This window comes from Phalacrocorax carbo, chromosome 14, assembly GCF_963921805.1.
Source record: "Phalacrocorax carbo chromosome 14, bPhaCar2.1, whole genome shotgun sequence".
NCBI classification, from domain to species: domain Eukaryota; kingdom Metazoa; phylum Chordata; class Aves; order Suliformes; family Phalacrocoracidae; genus Phalacrocorax; species Phalacrocorax carbo.
The window spans coordinates 14,678,990-14,701,085 of record NC_087526.1 but is presented as its reverse complement, the minus strand read 5'-3'; the positions used below and the strand labels follow the sequence as shown (position 1 = coordinate 14,701,085).

At 44.3% G+C, this 22,096-nt stretch overlaps 1 protein-coding gene across 2 annotated transcripts in view; it reads left to right on the top strand.

The window, feature by feature from the left end:
- TRPC4AP (transient receptor potential cation channel subfamily C member 4 associated protein) overlaps positions 1 to 21,240 on the top strand; it is a 38,057-nt gene extending 16,817 nt beyond the window's left edge. Inside the window, exons 7-19 of one of the 2 annotated variants that reach the window (XM_064465797.1) lie at positions 567 to 768; positions 2,738 to 2,926; positions 4,491 to 4,633; positions 9,457 to 9,588; positions 10,269 to 10,327; positions 12,767 to 12,868; positions 14,687 to 14,770; positions 15,110 to 15,200; positions 15,560 to 15,700; positions 17,290 to 17,398; positions 17,621 to 17,733; positions 17,972 to 18,178; positions 19,816 to 21,240. In XM_064465797.1, coding sequence (XP_064321867.1) covers positions 567 to 768; positions 2,738 to 2,926; positions 4,491 to 4,633; positions 9,457 to 9,588; positions 10,269 to 10,327; positions 12,767 to 12,868; positions 14,687 to 14,770; positions 15,110 to 15,200; positions 15,560 to 15,700; positions 17,290 to 17,398; positions 17,621 to 17,733; positions 17,972 to 18,178; positions 19,816 to 19,953 — 1,710 coding nt within the window. In that variant the 3' untranslated portion in view covers positions 19,954 to 21,240. The other variant, XM_064465796.1, reaches the window with a different exon arrangement.
- The last annotated feature ends 856 nt before the right edge of the window (positions 21,241 to 22,096 follow it).

The following is a 22,096-nucleotide window of genomic DNA, read 5'->3' as shown; positions in this document are numbered from 1 at the left end:
GAGGGTCAGGATTCTGTAACTTGTTACTGGTTTTCTTTAGAGTAAAGTCGAGGACAATGTACTTCCTGAGGTAGGGAACAAGATTAGTTTATCTGAATGTAAATGGTTTGGGTTTTTTTTTCTGAAAACTGCTTTCAACATATTTAAAATATCTTTTGATGGAAAAGACTGATGCCTAGATTTTTTTTTTCCTCAGTTCTTATCTGTGAGCTTCAAAGAGAATACAGAGAGAAGTGGAAATCTGAACTGAAGCTTTACAATACCTAAATGTAATTTGTCTGTTGAATTAGTTTTTTTTAAAAAAGCCCCCAGAATTTGACGTAGGTACTTAGTCTTTAAAAGGTGAATATCTATACTTGTGGAGATGATAAACATAAGTGGCACCAGTTACAAATCACCAGTTTTCTTCAGGCTCTTCACTTTTCAGTGCCTGTTGGCTTCTTTTTTACTAACATTGAAATAAAACACATGTCACCAGGGAGGAGCTGTAGCTGAAGCCTTCTGGCTGCGTCTGTATTTCTTTATTGACCATCTTGTGTGACTCACTGTGATGTTGCTTCCTCCAGGAAATGATACAACTGGACGATATTCCCAATCTTGCAAGCCTTGTGTCCAGTTTTGATCAGCAGCAGCTTGCGAATTTCTGCAGGATCCTTGCTGTCACGATTTCTGAACTTGACACAGGAAGTGATGATAAGCACACGCTTCTTGCCAAAAATGCCCAGCAGAAAAAAAACTTGGGTCCTTCTCGAGCTGAAATTAATCAAGGTAATTTTTACATTGTGAACAACCACAGAAGAATACCGGTGTGTAAAGTTTCCCTCGTTTCATGTCATATCAGTGGTGTATGTTTCTAGAGGATACTGAAAGCATTCTGTCTTACAAAGGATTTTTTCATTATTCACTTTCCTCTAGCAGTTTCCTGGAAACAGTCTTTTCTGTTAATGAAACTCACTTTTTAGCTTTCAGTTTCGTATGGTGTTGGTAATTAGATGAGTAAATTTCTGTCATTGCAGCCCTGTCTGAGGAACTGAGTGGCTTAAAATAATTGAATTTGTTTTCTATTCCTCAGTCACTTCCATGTCCTTCCCTTCAGCAACTCTCAGTAATTCCATGTCTTTCTTTAAAATATGAATTCCTGAACTAAAACCGCATGCACTGTGGTTGCTGTTGGAGCAGTTCCTTCTCTGATTTTATCTGACATTGTCCTGAGCAGGATGTCTGCTTTTGTCAACAAGGAAAGTGTGCTTCGTATTAATCACATTGCCCACCCTTACCACGCCAGCAGAATCTGAGCTCTAGTTTTGGGCACAGTGCGGTTTCCTTATTTTGCGGAGTACTTCTCAGATGCAGAAGTCTTACCTAGAAGGATGAGTATGAATTTAAGAGATTTAAAGTACCCTCAAATGTAGGATCTGCTGTTTTCAACTCTTACTTTCCTGGAAAGCTTTTCAGCTTCTGAAGCAGATATTTGCATAGGCCCGTGCCAGACAATGCTGGGAAGTGCAAAAAGGTTTTGGAGCTGGTTCTCCCATCCTCTAACATTTTGTTAGCCATGAACCACTGCCACCTCTACAGCGTCCAGTGAGAGACGATGGCATAATCCAGCAGGCAGAAAGTGAAACGCTTTAAAGGGGAGTGTATTGTCCTGTGCCCTGTTATCACCAGAGCTTGCTTGTCCATTGCTCTTCACAAGTGTGTGTAGGTGTAGGTACAAAGTTTAAGTCAGGTGAGTTGAACTGAATAAGCTTGGATCCTGCAGAGCTGAACTTAGCCAAGCAAATGTTTAACTAATCATTTTTTGTTTGCTCAGTTAGAGACTGTGCCTAAGACTGTAAAGCATATAATTTTAAAAACTTTATCAGGGAGCTTACTCTTTCAGAGATGGTACTGGCGGGCAGAATCTCACAACTCTTTCACATAGCGTTCATGGCCAAGTTCTTTGTTTCTACTTCCTCTACAAGTGCGTAGCAAAGTGAAGACTTAGCCATGTATCTATAATAAACAGGTCCTGTAAGTTATTCCGTGAAACCTTGAGGATGAAATGCAGCTCCTAGCACCTCCCCAAGCCCCCCCAGCATTTTTCAGGCCAGCAAATTCTGTCCTTGAACTGCTATTCCTAAGCATGCAGTTCCACAATAATTAAGACCCTCTAACTTGGGGCTGCTGCCATGTGTTCCCCATCTGTTGTGCTCCATAATGAACTAATTCAGGAAACTAATATTTTTAAAGGCTGCAGCTTTCCACCTCACTGAAGTGAGCTAGTTCCGTTTGCTATGAGACAAATACCACAGGAGGCACAATGAAGGAGGTGGCATCACACAGAAGAAGGGGGAGGTGGAGCTGCCCCTTCCAAGGGCTGCTGCTTTACTTCTGCCAGCTTAATTTTCAGCCAGATCAGTTCCTTGATATTGACTCACTGGGGACTGGAAAACAGCAGTGCCAGCAAAAGGGAATTGGCCAGAAACAAGCAGTTAGAGTAGGGTAGAACTAACTTTTTTCCCGTGTAAGCCCAGCACAAACCAGTTTAACACTGATTGAATTATGCCTAGGGTATGTACGCTCTTCAGTCCTAAATAGGAGTGTGCACCGACTTCTTCCATCTTCACATCTTTTTAACCAGATGGAATTTGTTTCTGTGTACTCTTCTGTACTACTGATGTAGATGTTTTGGTATCTTGTGGAATAGAGGATTTGATGACCTTAATTCATAATAAAATTATTTTTTCTTTTTCAGCTACACTTTTGAATATTCCAGGCTTCATTGAGCGATTGTGCAAACTGGCAACACGGAAGGTGTCTGAAACAACTGGTACTTCCAGCTTCCTCCAGGAGCTGGAAGAATGGTACACCTGGCTGGACAATGCACTAGTACTTGATGCACTGATGAGAGTGGCAAACGAAGAGGCAGAGCAGAGCAGTACAGGTATCCGGCTTGCATTCCTCTAGCCACCAGTAGCTGATGCATATCTTAACTTTCTTCAGTGTTTGCCATGTGTTGCTCTTCCTTTCAACTGGTGTTGATTCCCCTTTTCTTCTGCGAAAGACTGACATGTCAGAGTTTAGATCTGACTCCTCTTTTGTTCTCATGTAGCACTGATTTTTTTCCATGAGCTAAAGTTAGCAAAAGGAAGTGTCCTAGGGTGATCTGTGCCATTTGCACACCTAGATAACACTGTAACCCTGTACATCCTTGGCACTAATATCCCTTGGAGTGGCAAAAATACACACACCCGAGGTAAGTGACTTTACTGGCATTTTGCTCTAAAACTAAGGCTCTTAGCTTTAGGTCCAAATGCTTCATACCAAGGAAGTGGTCCCTCCTTTAAAAAGGAGAGGTAGTTCCAGCAAAATTAAATAAATTGGAAAAAAGAAATTGTTCCACGTGAATATATGGAAGTGTTAATACAACCTTAGGAAGATGTTCTGAAGCAACCACCTCGTTTGTCTCTTCACCCTTCAATATTACAAAAATGCAACGCGTATCTTGTAGAACTCAAAGTACTCAGTAACAGAATGAGAACTATCCCAAAATTTTGATATCCAAATCTTTGCTTCTGTGCTTCTTTGGAACACTTTCTTCCTTGTCCAGCTTCATGAGTTTTGTAGCAATTAATTATTAAAACTTCTGAAAATACACAAAATTAAGTATGTGAATGCTCCAGCAGCATCTCACACACACCTTGGTGGAAGCTGGAGAACACTTGGTATTTTGAAACAGAATTCACAAGGCAGTTTTGCTGAGGGGAAGCATGCCCGGTCACAGCTCTTGACTCACAACATCAGTTCGTACACCTAGGCTTGCTTGCTTTCCCAGAATACTGTCTCAGTCTCCAGCGGCTTGTGGCTTAGGACTTCTGAATCAGAGGTGGCGTCTGTGCTTTTTACCCTTTGATGGTTTCCTTCCTTTGTGTGTATGCCTAGTCACTGTTTCTGCACGTGAGTTCAAAAAGCATTCACGCTATCCTGTGGCAGGGGAGTTAATCACTTAGCTCTTTACACAATACATAACTAACTCCTTTCTGAACTGCAGCCTGCAAGTTTCGCTGTGTCCTTATTTACTTTCTCTGTGTCACTCATGATTTCTGTCATGCTTTCCACACGCAGTCATGGCGTGTTGTATTGTATTTCTGCCCTTAGCAGTATAATTCCAGATAGGGCTATGAAAATTATTTAACTGTGGCCTAAGTATACTGGTACTAAGGTATGAAATGAAAACAGACTAATAGTAAATGCTTCTGGTGATCTCACCCCTACTTCTATTGCCTTTTCCACCATGTCCTTTCTGGTGCAGTAGCCTATTAATTCATGTAGGTGTACTTATGTATTTTAGGTAATGATGCCATTTAGCTCATTATGGGAAAATGGAATAATTTTTTTAAATCTAATTTTATCTCCTCCTGTCATCTGCACTGTTTCACTGTAACAGTAATAACTGTAACAAATCCTTTCCTGTTGAAGCTGCCTCACATCTTTGCCATCTTGTTCAGAGTCTTCCGATGAAAGTGGATTGGCCAACACCTCAACACGAACACAGCTTCCACAGTCCATGAAGATCATGCATGAGATTATGTATAAGCTGGAGGTGTTGTATGTTCTCTGCGTGCTGCTCATGGGGAGACAAAGGAATCAGGTGAGCACTTGTAAACAGTCATGCGTGCACAAGTTGATGTCTCTTTAAATCTAAGTGCTCGTTAATTAGGTCATGGACACAAACATGAAGGGCAAAGCTCAAGGCATAAAGCTGGGCAAATCCCATCACTGCAGCGATGCACAAACAAACAGTGTTTTGTTGCTGAGAACCAGAACGAGCCACTGGGCAGGGCTTGTCACAAGTTGTGCTGACCAGTGTCAGGGTGGTGGTCAGTCTCTGCAGAGCTGCCGCTGTGGTGCAAGATGGATGCAGGAGGATGCCTCCTGGATGAAGCAGCCTCTGTCTGCGTGGGAGGAAGTGTTTGGATGTACCTGGGTGCTGGAGGAGCTGCAGCCAGGCTTTCTTCCCCCTCCTGGAGGACTGGTGACCTGCTTGGGTGGAGCCCCTTCAGGCTTTCCCCTTCTTTGGCTGCTTTCACTTCTGGAAATCCTCCAGGGTGATCTGTAAATGTGTGATTTTTGTAGTAGGTTCCCTGTCTCGGCAGAGTGAGCGTAGTGTTAAACTCTCAGCTGGAAGGATACACTTCAGTGCTGTCTGCACTAGGCGCTGCCTAGAAATCCCACTCATCTGTTCCTTTTGTGTTTCTTGCTTTCAAAACAAAAAATAGTTCCCTGTCTCACATAGGCTTATGGAGAACCAATTGCAGCCGCTTGGCTGTAGTTTGATTTAAATGGGTCAAAAGCATATTGTGAAGGGGAAAGAAAAGCAATCCGTTGGTACAGTTTTGACAGGTTTCCAACATTGGCAGTCTGCTCAGCTCAGCAGAACAGCTTGGAATAACAGGGGTTTTCGGATGCCCTAGAGACTGGGAGGATCAAATTGTTTTGAGTTATTGAAGGGCTGTTGTATTAAGCAAGAGTGGCTGTGTTGGGGGGCTGTTGCTTAAGCACATTTATCTTGAGTATTTTGTTCTTTGCTGGTAACATCCCACTGTATAGGAGTCACAAATACCATGGGCAGTCTCCTGAATCTCTTAATCTAAATTTAAAATAGAAGTGCATTTGTAGTACAGTCCTTAACATAACTAACCTGTTTGCTCCGAACCTATGAACAGATACTCAGAATTAAAGAGAAATAGATTCTATATAATAGTAACCAGAGGAAACTGGCAATTCTTGCAGAAACCACAATCACTACCATAAGAAACTCATAATCCTGTTGTCATTCCTTTTAGAAGTACTGTTTCTATTGGGCATAAAATAATATCTGACAAAAGCCCAAGACATAATTGGAACTATCAGAACTTGGATCTGTTAGGAGGCCTTTTTCTTCCATTGTATCAAGTTAGATAATTCATCCCTGCCTGATTTCACCACAAGGCTGCAGTTTTACAGATGCTGCAGAAACTACTTGCAGCTTGCACTCATCCTGCTGCCGCTTGTTCAGGGAGCTGGAGGTGCTGGTTCCTTACCTCCCTGGATCAGTCCTAGAGTGTTACTGTCAGATGTGACAAGGTGGGAAGTATGCTGCTGAAATAGCTGCTTTGAAGCTGACTTTGTTGTGGTTTAGCCCCAGCCAGCAACCCAGCCCCACACAGCCGCTTGCTCGCTCCCCCCCGGTGGGACGGGGGAGAGAGTCAGAAGAGTAAAAGTGAGGCAACTCATGGTTTGAGATAAAGGCAGTGTAACAGGTAAAGCAAAAGCTGCGCGCGGAAGCAAAGCAAAAGAAGGAATTCATTTACTCCTTCCCACAGGCAGGGTGGGTGCTCAGCCGTCCCCAGGACAGCAGGGCTCCGTCACACGGAACGGTGACTTGGGAAGACAAACACCATCACTCCCAATGTCCCCCCCCCTTCCTCCTCTTCCCCAGCTTTATACACTGAGCATGATGGCACATGGCATGGAATATCCCGTTGGTCAGTTGGGGTCAGCTGTCCCGGCTGTGCCCCCTCCCAGATCCTTGTGCACCCGGCAGAGCACGGGGAGCTGAAACAGTCCTTGACCAGTGCAAGCACTACTTAGCAACAACTAAAACATCTCTGCATTATCACCGCTGTTTCCAGCACAAATCCAAAACATAGTCTCATACTAGCTACTACGAAGAAATTTATCTCTATCCCAGCTGAAACCAGGGCACTTTGTTTTGTTTTTTTTTAATTTCCTGGGAGAACTTTTTATTCTTCCTCTGCTACTTGTGCCCCCATGCAAACGGGGAGACTGTCTAGGATGAAGCCGGCATGCAGCTCACTTCTCCAGCTCTGATTCAGGACTGGAATTAAATCTTGAAAGATTTGAGTTACTTCATTCCAGAGCCAGCTCTTTTTGTAGAATCCACTGCCTTTGAAACACATGATATATCCTTCATTTCTTAATCTACATTAAGTTTTTAAAAGGCTTGTGTGGCAGATGTGGATCCAGTCCCCTTCTTGAGAGGCAGTCAGATTAAGAGCTAGAGCCAAGCTGTTCTACGTGGAAAGCTCCAATAAGCAGGGAACGCAGTGTCTGCAATAGCACTCTCACTGACAGGCATTTCAGCTGCTTGATGGTATCTTTTTCTATGAGGGAATAAAAGCACAGGATCTGTGATATCCGTCTTCCAGTCTGAGGAGCCAAAGGTCTTACTGGCTTTATATTGGAATAATTTTGTGTAGAATTTCTAAAGGGCATCACAAACCTGCTTCAGTCCACTATGATAATCAACATAATGATCTAGCATTTGCTTGAAGCATGATGCAGCTTCTTAACAAACTCAACCTGTTGCTGGATGTTTACTCTAAATCCTTGGTTTAAACTTGGCTGCTGGCTAACTTGCATACAGCGACAACTTTGCTAGCAGCAACTTGGCTCCTACCTGCTGCTGTGCTGGGGATGATCACACCCTTGGGGATGAGTGGTGTTTCACTGCAGATCTGGGCCTTTGCTTCCTTATTATGGTCACACCCTAAATTACTCTCCTTATATATTTTTCTAGCCTGTCTTGCATGTCTGTATCATGGTGAAAGACAATCGGCTGGTTTACTTGCTCTTGCTATAGGGAGCCAAACTGCATGCAGCAGGAGCTCATAATAGTTTTAGTAGCGAGAGTGCAATGGTGCAATTCATGTGAAGCTGGGCAGCAACAGGAAAAAGTCAAAGGAGTTTGAAGGATGAATATAGAGCAGGGATTGTCTTGGCATCCCCAGGCTGAGAAGTTGTAATTAGTCTGGGGTCTGGGAGGGAGCGTGGTCCAAAGGCAATGACTGTGACTCAGGAGCTTTGCTGCGCAGCTGTCTGTCAGGTGAGAATTTAGAGTTAAGCAAACTGAAAGTAAACTGAACACATTTGAAATTAGGGATGAGACGTTTGGAATAAGCAAATTATTGCTTTGTGTGGAAAGGAGCGGATTCACAAGTTAAAATAATGAGCAGAAAGAGCTCCTCCTTTAGTGAGGGGCCAAGGCTGTTGCAGGCAGCTCACATGCTTGCTTTCATCCTGTTGTGCTTGTGCCATGCTGGCCACCGAGGGACAGGAACTAGAGGGAGTCCTTTGTTCGGAGAGATTCCTCAGCGCTGAGCGTGTTGGAGAGTAGATCAAAGTGTCCAAGAGTCTTTTAAAGTAAGGGAGCACCGAAGGACTTCAAGCTTCGCCATCTGTCAGGGTATTACGGGTAACGTGGGAAGGAGCTGCATGCTTCCTCAGGTGCAATACTTGGAGCTGCCCAGCAGTGGGATTGTGATTTCGGTATAGATGGGAAAGTTGGTGGCTACAGCCAAGAGGAGTGCAAAAGGCCATCGGCTATGCTGAGAGCAAGAATAAGAATGAAAATGTGTAAAATAGCATCGGCTTCAAATGTTTTTGATTTGTTCACATATTTGAGGAAATGGAACAAAATTGAGTGATCTGCTTGAAATACTGCTAGTTATAATTCTGCATCTTGGGGACAACGTAGGCTATTGTTTAGGTGACTTGATTTTAAGGAACATGTCCAATACTGCTTTGGGCACTTAATTTTTACAGCTGCTTGGGCTTCCCAACCAGGCATGGTTTTCATTTGCACCACATCTCAAGGGACACCACTTGTCACAGGCCTACAGCTCATGAGAGTCCTGCTTTGTATTTCTCCTATTCGTTATCTTCCAAATTGCTTACATCAAAAGTATCAAAGCTTGGACTGAAGGTATTTAACAGCTGTTCACACCAAAATTATTAGCTTTTTTACGTGAGTAACTCTAGTCTGTTTCAAACATGTCATGATACATGGCGCCCTAGCTTGGCAGGCTGGCTGATGAATAAACCCAAGTAATTTGGCACTTTCTTCTCTTTTGAGCATTCTCTAAAAAGCTCAACTTCCCCTTAACCTGAAGGAGCAGCGCTTGAACTGCAGTGTGGTTGTGTTAGTGCTGGACTCTGCTTTCCTCAGAACTCCTGCCTAGGTCACCGGAACAAAAACGGTATCGATAGTTTGTGTTGTCTTCAGAGGAGTCCCTCAGCTTCGGCTGTGTGAACTGGAAAGGCAGAGAATGCTCAGTGGATGACTTGCAGCAGAATATTCACAGCATAGTTTTCTGATACATAGGTATAGGTGTATTTTCAGTGTGCTGTAAGCAATCTCCTGATGTCCAAAGCTGCTTCCAGAGGCACAGTGGTTAACTGAAGCACTGGCTAACAGCTTTCTCCAAAAATGTCTGTGTTCTGTCCATGGAAACTAATCTAATGATACACCATGGTTAGTGTGTGTGTTAACAAAAACACATGCTGCTTGATAAGAACTCCTCTTTCTGTTGTCTGAGGATGATGTAATTGTGCCCATCTGTTTACCAGACTATGCTATATCTGTATTTGAGGCTGCATCAAGTGAGTATGTACTTCTCTTTTTTTTTCCAGGTTCATAAAATGATAGCAGAGTTCAAACTGATTCCTGGCCTCAATAACTTGTTTGACAAACTCATCTGGAGAAAGCATTCGGCATCAGCCCTTGTTCTGCATGGACACAATCAAAATTGTGATTGTAGCCCAGTGAGTAACATTTTAAATTCCGTGTTGGATTTTTATCCTGTCATATAACTCTGAGGAGTTGTATTGAGTAACTGGGTGCTTGTATCATAAATTGAGATGCGGTAGCATTCAGGTTTTTTTGTGAATTATTGTTTTCACTTAAGTATTCATCTTTGGCTTATGCTAGCAATTTAGCAGGGGGCAATTTAGCCTCTCCTCTCTCTCCTAGTTTGGGAACTGGGAAAGGAATAAATTCTGTGGTTCCTGGAGGCCAAACGTAGAAGGCAACCAAAACTTAAGGAAATGATAGCTAGGGGGTCTAGCAAGCAGAGGCACAGAACACAAAATGGTTCCCAGTCAGGTTTTGGGGGTGGTTGGGTGGTGTGTTTCTCTTCCCCCTCCTCCCCCCCACTAAACCCTAGATATTCTGAATCAATACAGTGATGCGCTTTTTTGCCTTTGCAGCAAGACGACATTATTAACTATTACATGCACAGGCTTGGAGTCAGTCTCCACTGCTGTTCTATTTTGGGAAGCCTGCAAAGCGCAGCCTTCTCCATTTATGCAAGTCACTTGCTTTGCTGTCCAAATGGGTTTGATTTGGATAGGTTTTCAATTCAGCTGTTTCATGTCAGCTTGGTAACTAATGATATCCAAAAATAGTAAAGCAAATTTTCTTTACCGTTCTTGTCTCTTTTTAGGATATTACTTTAAAGATACAGTTCTTGAGGCTTCTTCAGAGCTTTAGTGATCACCATGAGTGAGTATGAAAAGCCGTGGTAGATTGTGGCTGGGCAGCACTGTTTGCCTGGTTGCCCTTACAGCGGGTGTCCTAAGCACGGTGCAGGCCCTGTGTGAATGGAACATTGTACTGTCCTTAAACTCAATTCAGATGCTCACGTGCCTTTCCGCTCCTGCTATGAAAAGGCTACGGATATGCTCTCCAATGGGCATGTCTTAGTATCTCTCTTGATGATTAGAAATAGCCCATTTTGCTTCATGTTGAAACAAACTGAAATATTTATGTGATGAGTTAACACTTTCTGGCTGAAGAAATAAGGAGGCAGCTTTCATGGTGTTGTTTATCTGTCTTCTCCCTGAGAGCTGGTAGCGAGCCAGCGTGCTCACGAGAGCATGTGTGTACCCTGTGGGGGGAAACGTTCAGGTCCAATTCAGATTGGAACAAGCATGAAACAGAGATGATCAGGGTGAAAGACAGAAAGACAGTGTACCTCTGAAGCAATGAATCAATACTCAATCATACTTTATATATACAAAAATCAATACTTGCATTTGTAAAAATGCTGGGAAGAAGTGATCGCTGTCTAAGTGCCAGCAATGGAGAAGACCTGATTAAACTGGATGGGAAAATGTTGTGGAGCAATTATCTGTCGGCTAGCCATTGGGAACCTAGGCTGGAAATAGGAAGAAAGCTTCTGTTTGCCTTCAGAAGGCATACTTAAGAAGCTTGAGTCTGCTGGGGTAGTTGAGGGGTGATGCACACTTCTTATTTATGTATTTTTAGATTTTAATGCTTTTACTCGAGACGCACACCTCCTCTCGTGGTGCAGAGGTACTTGTTGCTCTGTTCTTGCATTCGGTCAATGTCCTGTTGCTCTAATTCAGCACTCCAAGATGGTTTCATGTTCTTTACAACCATCTGCATTTGAGGCATATTGCACTAATATGTATTTGCCTTCATTTCTTGCCTAGCTGGTCTTACCTACAGCCGGGGTGATATTTTTGTGTAGGTTTTATCTAGTACTGTTAGATATGCATATTGAAAGTGTCAGCCTTTTTGATTGTGAAATATTAGCTTTAAGAATGCTGCTGGATGTATTGTAAACATAAGGGAGGAAAGGCTGACCTATCGTAAATCCTCCAGGCAAGACGTTGTTTGCCCAGGAATTGCTCTAGGTTTTCCAATAAAATCTATTTAGATTATGTTCCTACTTCAGTGGTTACTACACTGATCTCGGGCCTCTTTAAACAGAAAACATCTTTCAGCGGTAGCATTTGAGCAAGTGGAATGTGTGGAATCTGGTTAGGGTTTTTAAACAAATAGTTACATGACCTTTCTATGAAATCACAGATAAGCTGAGTTAGCTGAGGACAGGATGAGAGCAAGTACTTACATACTAATATAGACTTCAGTAAAACTGTGTATAAGCCAGACTTGCAGAACTGTGTATTGCATGGGGAGAGAGGCAGTAGTTTCATTACAGAAACTTGTTGATCCAGATCAAAAGAAGCTTCATATGACAGCCTCAGTGGGCACTAATCTGGAAGATAATGTTTGAAGCAAGGCAACATGCCCATCACCTTTCTGATCAAATAACTTACCCTCTGTGTAGTTGCTGTGTTTTGATGAATGAGTTGTCTTTGCACACCCTCCTGCTCACCACAGCATCCCGTGCTCCCTCAGGTTTCCCCTAAATAAATCTTTGCTGTCTGGTTCTGAGCACTTTGAAGCAGGAGAGCTCTAAGGGAGCACAAGGGTGTTGGGCAGGGAGTTTGTCAAAGTGAGCCTCTGGATGACATTTCTGCTTTGTCAGACCTGTTCTGCATTTAATTTATTTTACAGATAAATTGGTTTTCATTATGAAAAGTTCAGTATTTGAATAAAGCATTTCATGTGAATTCTGTGGGTTTTTTATATCTGTTCCTGCTTTGTTTTCTACATTTCATGAAGTCTTTAAATATTTCCAGACTAAACTATTTGCTCAGAGTAATAAAATACTAGGATGACTGAGTACTTTTTTTGCAGTTTCTGCTTTCTAATTGAAGTTTATTACTGATAAGGAGCATAGTCCCTTATCAGAGAAAGTCTGTAGGAAGCTGTGAAAAAGTTTGCTATTCAAGTCTGCTATTCAAAAATGAGTGCCACCTGGAAGCAAATACTCACAAAACCATAAGATCCTGAACAGGTCAGCAAAGAACCGGATCTCGAAGCTGGTCAGTGTTGAAACTTGCATTTGGCACGTCTTGGAGGAGGCTTATAAAACAGCAGCTAGTTGGCCTAGCTTGGGAGTGTGCTGTGGTGGAGGGGATAGAGTGGAGTGTGAATGGCTGTGAAGCTGATTGCCTGGTCCTGCAGCCCTCGTAGGCACGTGCCTTTACTCTTCATGGAATTGCATGTTTGCCTGCCTCTTGAATTCATTACATTTTTCTCCCCTACTCCCCAACTGTCTTGCTTTAGGAACAAGTATCTTCTTTTAAACAGCCAAGAACTTAATGAGCTGAGTGCAATCTCCCATAAAGCCAACATCCCCGAAGTTGATGCAGTTGTCAACACAGACAGGTGAGTAAGGATAGAGGGTTCGGGTCAGCCGCTTTGACTGATTTGCAAGCACTCATATTGGAGGTTTGATGTTACCTGTTTCTTTTGTGGTGGTCCTGTCCACCTCACTTGTTTTAATTTCAGGGACGTGTTTCAGCAGGAAGTGTCTAGGCTTGTATGATGTTCATGGTCCTAAGCAAATCTGAAGTGTGCTTGTGCTTAGAGTAGGCACTTTAAAAACAAAAGCAGCCTAAAATGGTGGTTTCGAGTTCATGGCCCAGGCTTCATCACAGTGTGCTAGGTCTGCCTGTTTGGCCTTTCTCACTCCAGGCATTGCAGACAGACCTGGAAATTAAACTGGGATTCCTCTAATGCATGAATCGCAGCTACTGATAAATCTTAGTTTTGAGATTCAGGAGCAGTCTGTGCGCACATAAGGTCCATTTGCAGTCTGCATAAACAGATCTAAGTGTGTCTGCTCAGAGTCTTTATTTTAAGAGCAGCTAATAACTAGAATAAGCTAAATTAGATTAACATGTTAAACCACTTAGAGAATCTCCAGTGTTACATTTGAGTATCTGTTAGATTCACCATTTTGATTTAATAAGCTCTTTAATACAAGATTCTGAGGTACCACCTCCCAAGACGAAACATTGTTTGCAGAGTTCAGTTGTCAGAATACTCCGAGTCTCGGCAGGGACTTGGTCTGCACAGAGCATGTTTACCTCGCTTCAGAAGGGAATTCTCTCAGAGGATTTCTAAATTATAACTACTATCATAATACTGCACCTAACTGGGAAGAACTGGTGCCTGTATTTACTCGAATCCTTTCCTTCTGAGCACAGGTACCTTTCTGGCTTTGTTCAAAAAGGGATTAACTGTTTAGGGGGAAACATCCACCCTGTTAGGAGCACAGCGAAGGGAAGTGGTTCAAGGGTGTAAACACCTTTTTCCAACTGCAAAGTTTCTCATCTTTCTCAAGAGTTAATAAGAAAAGACTGTCATGCTGCAAGAAAACCAGTTCCCAGAAGCTCTTTGTCAGCTGGCTGTTGACTGCCCAGCAAAGGTGCTGATACAGCACCCGTTAACCTGGGTGCATCTGCTGAATATGCACGGTGGGGTGTGTTTGAGTAGAAGAGTGTCACCTGAAGCGTCTTATTCCACCTCTGCGGGATGGTTTGTATAGCCAGCCAGGCAGCACTGCTGAGTTCATGCCCTAAAATTGGTTTCTTTTCCACCCTTACGATTTTGTTTCCGTGTCGCTTTTCTTGATAAAAGGCATTGCTTCTGCACAAGCTTTTACTGTAGGTAGATACTCCACTGAAGGTGCTATTTAATACAAGTAGTATTGCGGATCTACAGGCTTTGTACTTTTACTAGTACATACAGAAGACGACTACCTCATGTAGCATGTAGGTTTCAGTACTCCACTCTGCCTCCTAAATGGAGCTCAGAGCTTCCTTATGTTTGAGCAAAAAAGACATGTTTTTCTTTCGTTTCTAAGCTCAAATGGGGTGTATGGGTTTTTTCTAATCTCTTAAATCCTACAAGCTGTGAGTTGGTATTTCTGAAATAATTACAATTTTTAAAATTAATATTTTTTTTTAGGATTTATTTCGAAGCCATATTGCAGGTATCACAAATGTTTACCAAAGGCAGCGAGGAGAAATCTTCCACTGGTAGAACTAGTAATGAAAGTTAATTAATATTTGTACCATACATATAATACTGGGATTTTGATCATTAAAAGCTCTGGAGAAGAGAGTGGATTCAGTATTCTACAAGGTACAGTGCTTGCCAGCCCTTCCACTTACGCTGTAACTTCTTCACATGCTCTAGGAGTCTTGTCTGTGATGGGAAAAGAGGCTTGTTGACCAGACTGCTTCAGGTCATGAAGAAGGAACCAGCTGAATCCTCCTTCAGGTGGGTTCACTTTGCACTATAACATGCTGTTCTGAGTTGACTGGGGAGTCAGTTTGTTTTCATACAGCTTACAGCAGTTGAAAATGCTTGAAAATGATAAGCTGTGAAAAGGTCTGGCTTTGTTACACTTGGCTACTGTGGCCATGCAGGTGAGGGAGGATGCCGAAGCTTGCGTTGAACCTCATACCCAGCACAGTCAGTGATTTTCTGCAGGATCAACAGGTCTGAATCCAGCTTCAGACTGGAATGAAACTGGTTAGGGAATTGTATTTAAATTATAGTTGTGATAAAACACTCCCCGTGCTGCAAAATTAAAACCTCATTTCTTCTGTTTCTCAGGTTTTGGCAAGCAAGGGCAGTTGAAAGTTTTTTGCGAGGCACTACCTCCTATGCAGACCAGATGTTCTTGCTGAAGAGAGGGCTCCTGGAGGTAATGAAGTAGATGGCAGGCTTCCTCTGTAACGTATCTCCCCAGCAATCAAGAAGGATTTATCTGCAGTGAATTCAAAAGGGCGTAAAAATGTAGTGCTAAATACTCACTAGGAATAGGGCAATTTTTGAGAAGTATTTGGGAATTCCGCTTGTGGCAACCAGATGTGGGGTGGCCAGTTCTATAGCCTGCATCACTGGGAGCTTAACAGAGGACTTACCTGAATTGTTGTCTTTAGTTCTGTCATCGAAGAACTAAACCTGCAGATAAATGTTTTAAATAGCGATTAAATCGGAGTCTATGCTGTACTGCTGGCTTGAGCCAAACTGTGGCAATAACATGTTTTCCTCCCATGCCAGCATATTCTCTACTGCATTGTGGATAGTGAGTGCAAATCACGAGATGTGCTTCAGAGTTACTTTGACCTTCTGGGAGAACTGATGAAATTCAATATTGATGCATTCAAGAGGTTCAACAAGTACATCAACACAGATGAGAAGGTAAATATTTGTAAAAGCTGTCCCCAGTGGGTCAAATTACATGCGTTTATAACCAAATGTAGCACTAAAACTCAGATTCATTTGCTGATTTTGGTGTGATTGTTGAGCTTGGTGCACAGCAAACGCTAAGGAGCGAGCTGCCAAAGTCTCTTCGCAAGCATGTTGCTGTGTGCACTTGTTTTTTCAGACGAGCTCCCAGCTGTTCTGAGTCAGCAAGCACTGAGCTCTTCAGGAAATGTTGCCCTGTTACATGATCAGGCAGGTCTAAGGTCAGGGCTCGAAGATGGTAGGACGTTTCCTGTGAAGTCACTGAGGTTTGGGTTAAGCTGATAGTTGTGGACATTGAGACAGGCTCCAGGGGCGGCTCTTGATAGAGACGACTTAAAATACTCATTAATATTTGGTACTGCAAAAAGACTCATCTTCTATGTTATTTGAACTTACAGACATTTTAAGAAGTCATGGCTGATGTAATTACCCATAAAACTTAGTTGCAAATGTAGATCAAGAATGGGCAGCGCTCTATGCAAAGTAGTTTCGTGCCTTTGTGCGCTTTGCATGTAGCATCAGCTGTTGGGTAGGTTTTGAATGACCTCATACTTTTGCTTATGTTACTGTAATTTTTCTCTCGTTGCTGTTAGGTCTGGCAGACCTTGGAGAATAGAAGCAGAGATGTATTTTTAAAAAGGTGTCTTTAATTTCAGGTTGTTTTCTGTTAAATGAACTCACACATTCTAGAGAATCTGTCTTTGTACTTTGTGTGTACTTTCTATTTATCGATCTATAACTTTTTTTAATGACCATTCTGTATGAGTCCCTCACTGTGTTCCTCCCTAGTGCTGTCTGCTGGACAAACTAAAGTGTAGGAAAACATGCAGCTGGAGGAGATACAGAGGCCAGCAGCCATGCTGTCTCATCTCCCTGTTTCAAAACAAACAGTGTATGAAATCTTGGTCTCATTGAAGCGACACAACCTCAAAAGAGATTTTAGTGGTGCCAGGACTTTGGCATTTTTCTAGTCCGTAGTGTTTTTAAGGTACTTGCCTTAGGGATCCTTTGGTCAGCCCTCGGTGCCAGTATTGGCTTGGACTGGATGAGGCAGGCCTGGGAGTGTATATCTCCTCTTGTTCTTGTTAGAGATAACAAAAAGGTGATGACCCTGAGTATTTTGGCATTCAGAACCTAACTCTTGTTTCTGAAGGGGAGGGGAAATTGTTCATGTCTGTGAAGCCTTATGTTGGTGAAGTGGATGTTTTAGGTGCTTGTGCTCAGAATTCAAGACAGTTTCTCCAATAACCTTCAAGAACTCTACTCTTTCAATGTCAAAAATCTGGAGAACGCTGGGTGTTGCCCTACTCGCCAAACCCCGTTAGTGGCTCTTCCTACGTGGGTTCGCTGACCTGGTCCCTTGCGCCAACAGAGTAATTGGCTCAGTACAGCTCTAGGCCCTGCGCATTCTGAAAAGGGTATGAGATGCTGTTCTGTCAGGCCTCGTCTGTGAGTGTTCATGTAGGATGGATTTTTGGGGTGTTTTTGTGTTTGGTTTGGGGTTTTTTTTTAATGCAACACTAAAAAGTATTTCTCTTTAGTTCCAGATATTTTTAAATCAGATCAACAGTTCATTGGTTGACTCAAACATGCTTGTTCGCTGCATTACACTGTCCCTGGACCGATTTGAGAATCAGTCTGATGCTAAAGGTAAAGAATAATAAATCGGGGGTGGTGGGGTGGGGGTGGTGTTTGGTGTAGTGATAATGGTTGTTTAAGTCTGGGCTTTGAAAATTTTTGTTTGAGACAGAGAAATGCCACCTTGCAGGTTTGGTGCTACAGCCTGAGCGCCAGTTCTCACTGCCATACTGTTTCGAGCAATGTGCCTGAACTTTAAGCCACCTGATGATTGTCTCTTTCCTTCCGCCGCAGTTGCAGAAGTCCTGTCAGAGTGCCGCCTGTTATCATATATGTCCCAGATGTCCATGAGAATGTCCTTTCTTTTCCGTCTCATTAATATTATTCATGTACAGACACTTACGCAGGTAAAGAGCTGACAGTAACTTTGCAGTTATCTTGCTGATATGGTGTGGTGATGAGCTGGGCTGGGAGCAGGGAGGAGCCTGGCTTCTCTTGAGGAGACCCTTGTCCCTTCTTTCTTGACACATGTAGGAGCACATCCCTCTGTATGCTTACTGCAAGCCCCTTTTGTGAGGATGTGCGTATGACCGATCTCTCTGGGTTTTTTTGTTGTTTGACCTACTGCGTCATTCTTACTTTTAGGAAAATGTCAGTTGTTTGAACACAAGCTTAGTTATCCTAATGCTGGCCCGAAGGAAAGAAAAGCTACCTTTTTATCTGCGCACTTTGCAACAGATGGAATATACAGAAAAATACCCAGGCTTCATCCTGAACAACTTCCACAGTCTCCTGCGATTCTGGCAACAGCATTACCTCAACAAGGATAAGGACAGCACCTGCTTAGAAAATGTATGTGAACCTCTTAACATAGCAAGAATCAATCATAGCAGTATCTCTCTACTGGTCACCTAGCACAAATGGGGAGTCGGAGGTTGTAAGGGAAAGAAGGGAGCAAGTTCTGCCCCCAGTGTAACTTACTGTAGCGGTTTTCACACCATCTTACCCAGTCAGGTCCCTTCTGCAAGCAGTCAGGCTGCCACAAGGTAGGGGCCAGGTTTCCCTGCAAACAAGACCGTAGGCTCTGGCATGCAGAAGTGAGACTTGCTGATGCTGAGTGGTGAGATGGCCAGCCCTGCACAGGCATGTGGAAGCAGGACAGAGTCCAGCTCCCAGGCTAGTTAGCGCCTTAACCAGGCTGTCCCCTCTCTTCATGGTGTGGCAAACAGTGCAGGAAAAGTATCTGGTGTAGCTGCTAGAAGACAAGGCAGCTGCCCTGTGGAAAGCAGCCTGCAGGTTTCCACTCCTGAGCTGCTCAGTCTTGGGCACTGAGAGGAGGAAATGACATGGGTGACTCCCTTGTATATGCCCAAGAAGGCTAAAGTGAGATTGCACGGGTTTCTTCCTTGACTTCTCAGTGCTTGGGTGGTAGTTTTAACGGGCCTTTAATGTACTCATGGAAAAGCCCTTATTCTCTGGTGTGTGCATGCGCTGCAGCACACAGCCCCACAGCTGTGACACGAGCAGAGTGCAGGCGGTCTCCTATAGAGGAGGTACCTGAAGGGGAGCAGTGTTAGGGCGTGGAAGTAGTTACAGTAAGGAGCTTCAAGTCCCCAGAAAGGAGGAGTGCACTGGAGGGAGTCCACGTGGGAAGGAGAAGCTGCAGTGGATGGTGTAGACGTGTAACGCTTTTCTCTCAGCCTTACCTGGCCCAGTACGCTTGGGCCAGTGCTGGACCGAGCCAGCGAGTCCTGGGGAGGGGCCTGCAACACCCGGGTGCTGAGTCACAGTTTTTGTGCCATGGTTTGACACGTCCACAGTGCGCTGGGCTGCAGAGGGGAGACTCTGCTGAGACCAAAGCTCTCTGCATTTCAGGGTCACATTGTGCTGTGCATGCACGCTACGGTACTACTTGTGTGTCCAGCGTGTAAAGGCTTTGGGTAATACCTGTTGTGGTGTAGGGCTGCTGGAGAGGCCTTTTGGTCGTAAAAGAATGATGTGTGAGGGTTGCAAGCAGGGAGGGTGTATTACTGTCTTTGTGTCTTCCCTAGGAGTGGGAGCTACTGCCAGCGTTGGCTTGCTCTGCAGCCCCACCGTGTCCCAATCTGTGTTCACACTTCGCCTTTGCTGTCCAGTCTGGGCTTTGCGCGTGTGTGTGCTGCTCATGGGCAGCCCTGCCTGCCGACCCTGTGCTGCTCTGAGCAGGGCTATGGTTGCCACAGGTGCTGGGAGACCCTGCCTGTAGCTGGGTAGTGGGAGGCTGGTTGTAGAAGGCATAGTTGGTTCAGCATCCACCCCTTCTGCTCCACTCCCCGGGGAGGATGGGCCGAGTGGTGAAGCAGAGGTGTGAAACTGTGTGGCTGGGAAACTCAGGCTGAATAGGAAGCGATTTTCAGTTTCCTCTCTGCTGAATGCCTTTGGGATGTGTCTTCTGCTACATGTTGGTGCCTGAGGCCCGTGCTAACCAGCCTCTTCATCTCTTCCCACAGAGCTCATGTATTAGTTTTACCTACTGGAAAGAGACTGTATCTATACTGCTCAGTCCAGACCGGACATCCCCCTGTGCCATAGTTAGCTACATCGATGAGGCATATATGGACATTGACAGAGACTTTTCTGAGGAGTAATTCTTCGCTCTGGCTTCTGATGGACAGCGCTTGGAGGGTACCTCGCAGCCCATGGATTTTCAGGGATACGCTGAGTAGTGTGTGTGTGCGTGTGCGGCTTGGAACCGTGGAGCATTACTGCATTGTCAAACCCCGACCCCTTCTGGTCCCCACCTCTGATCTCTAATGGATGAGACTTTGAAAGCTCTCTGGGCAACACATTCAGGGATGTATCTTCCAGTTGTTCTGGGATAAAAATAATCACTTGCAAAAACCAGCCTCTTTATTTTTATTTTTCCTCTCTCCCAGTCCAGCGTGGCTGGTCAGAGATTTTTGTGCTGACAGAGGAGGATACTCTGCATGTGCCAATTTAGTTCTGGCTCTCTTTCACGGCCACCAGAATGAACAAGTCAAAAAGCACAGAAATTGCCCTCCAAATGTGAGGTCCAAGGAGCCAGTCTGACTGGGACCCCCCACACCAGCCATGGGCAGAGCCACCACGAGGACTCCCTTCAGGTTGTGAGTCTCTTCTGTTGGGGTTTGGAATCAGGGGTTACGGGCTGGTTAGAGTGTGAGCGTGTGTGCGTGTGTGTGCTTCTAACTCCCGAGAGCCCTAGCCCCAGTCACCTCTTTACCATCTACTTTTGGATCATTTGGTACTAAATCCATCTGTCTGCATTAGAGAACCTCTGCTCCTGCTGTCTTTCCTGCAGATCCCATCTGAAGGTGTTTTACAACGCTGCAGAGAACAGAGACATTTCAGCAGTGGTGGAATTGCAACAAGGGTTGGCTTTTTCACGGAGCACTAGCATTAAAATGTACTAATTTTCTACACTTGCGGCTTGTCCCTTCTTGGGTAACTAATCTGGTTTTAAAATCCTTTTCAGGACCATTGATCTTGATGCTAACCTGCTATGCCTGGAAGTCTTATGTCAGTCTCTGCTTTCAGTCCTTAATATCAACACACACATTAATCTTGAAGTGCAATATTTACTGGAGATGTCAGTTTTTCCTGGATCTATTATAATCAGAATGTGTTAAATGCTGGGAATAAACACTCCTGGTTGAAATTAACTTTGTAGGATGTGTTGGGAAAGGGGGAATCAGGTTTTGGCAGTCCAATTGCCAAACCTGCACGTGCTCTGCCTGCTCACCAACGTTAATCGTGTTGCTCCAAGGCAGTCTGATTCCCAGGAATGAAATACAGTCTGAAGTCCTGAGCCACTGCATTTAAGTAAAGAAATACGCATCTCGCAGCTCTGGCTAGAAGAAACCAGTTTTCTCTGAAACATGTATCTGAATTTTTTTTTTTAATTTTCTTAACTTATTTGATGAGATGACTTGACTTCAGCTCGGTCCAGGCTCTGGAGAGGGACCGGTGGCAAGGATGGCCCAGAGCTGTAGCATTTTGTCTCTCTAATCTTTGTCAGCATAATGAAACCCGCTCTGCGGATCCCTATGCTGGGGCCTGGGTGAGTGGACAAGGCTTCCAGGCCCTGGTGCAGGGCTTGCTCTCTAAACATCACCCTTCTCTCGCTTATCTCCCACTTCGGTGTCCTGCAGTGGACTTGCAGTCACTACTTTGCTTGCAGGGTGGTCAGGGCTGCTGAGCTCGGACATAAGCCTGGAGCCTTGGAGGAGCTCCTGGGGATCCTTGTCTCTTTCCCCGGGGAGCCGAATCCCCTGGGCAGGCTCTGCCTGCTCCCGTGAGGTTACCCTGGTTGCAGCCCTTCTGTTGGGGAGCTCCTCCCTGCAGCAGCTGCAACTCTCTGTTCATCAGGTCGCCCCCACCCTGCCCCCTCCCTCCTTCTTTCTCACCTGTACTTTTTGTTCTTGGGTATTTGTGTTTTTGGTGTATCTTTGCTTCTTAACTGTAATAGATGTACACTTAAAATAAATGCTTCAAATTAAAAGGCTTTTAAGTTAAGGGATGCCTTTTCCATAGTCTAGTTAATTGGTGCATCCAACAATTGCTGCTATAAACCTGCAGAGTCCCACTTACATCTCTGTATTTATGTAACGTACAGTTAGGGGCCAAGCTGCGTCTGTCCTTGGCTGCCGGCCTGCGTGAGGCTGAGCTGAAACGACGCCAGCCTGCCTTCTGGCTCGTGGGTCCCTCCTCCCCGGCACGGGAGCACAGTACCTTTTGGGTCCTTGCTTGCCA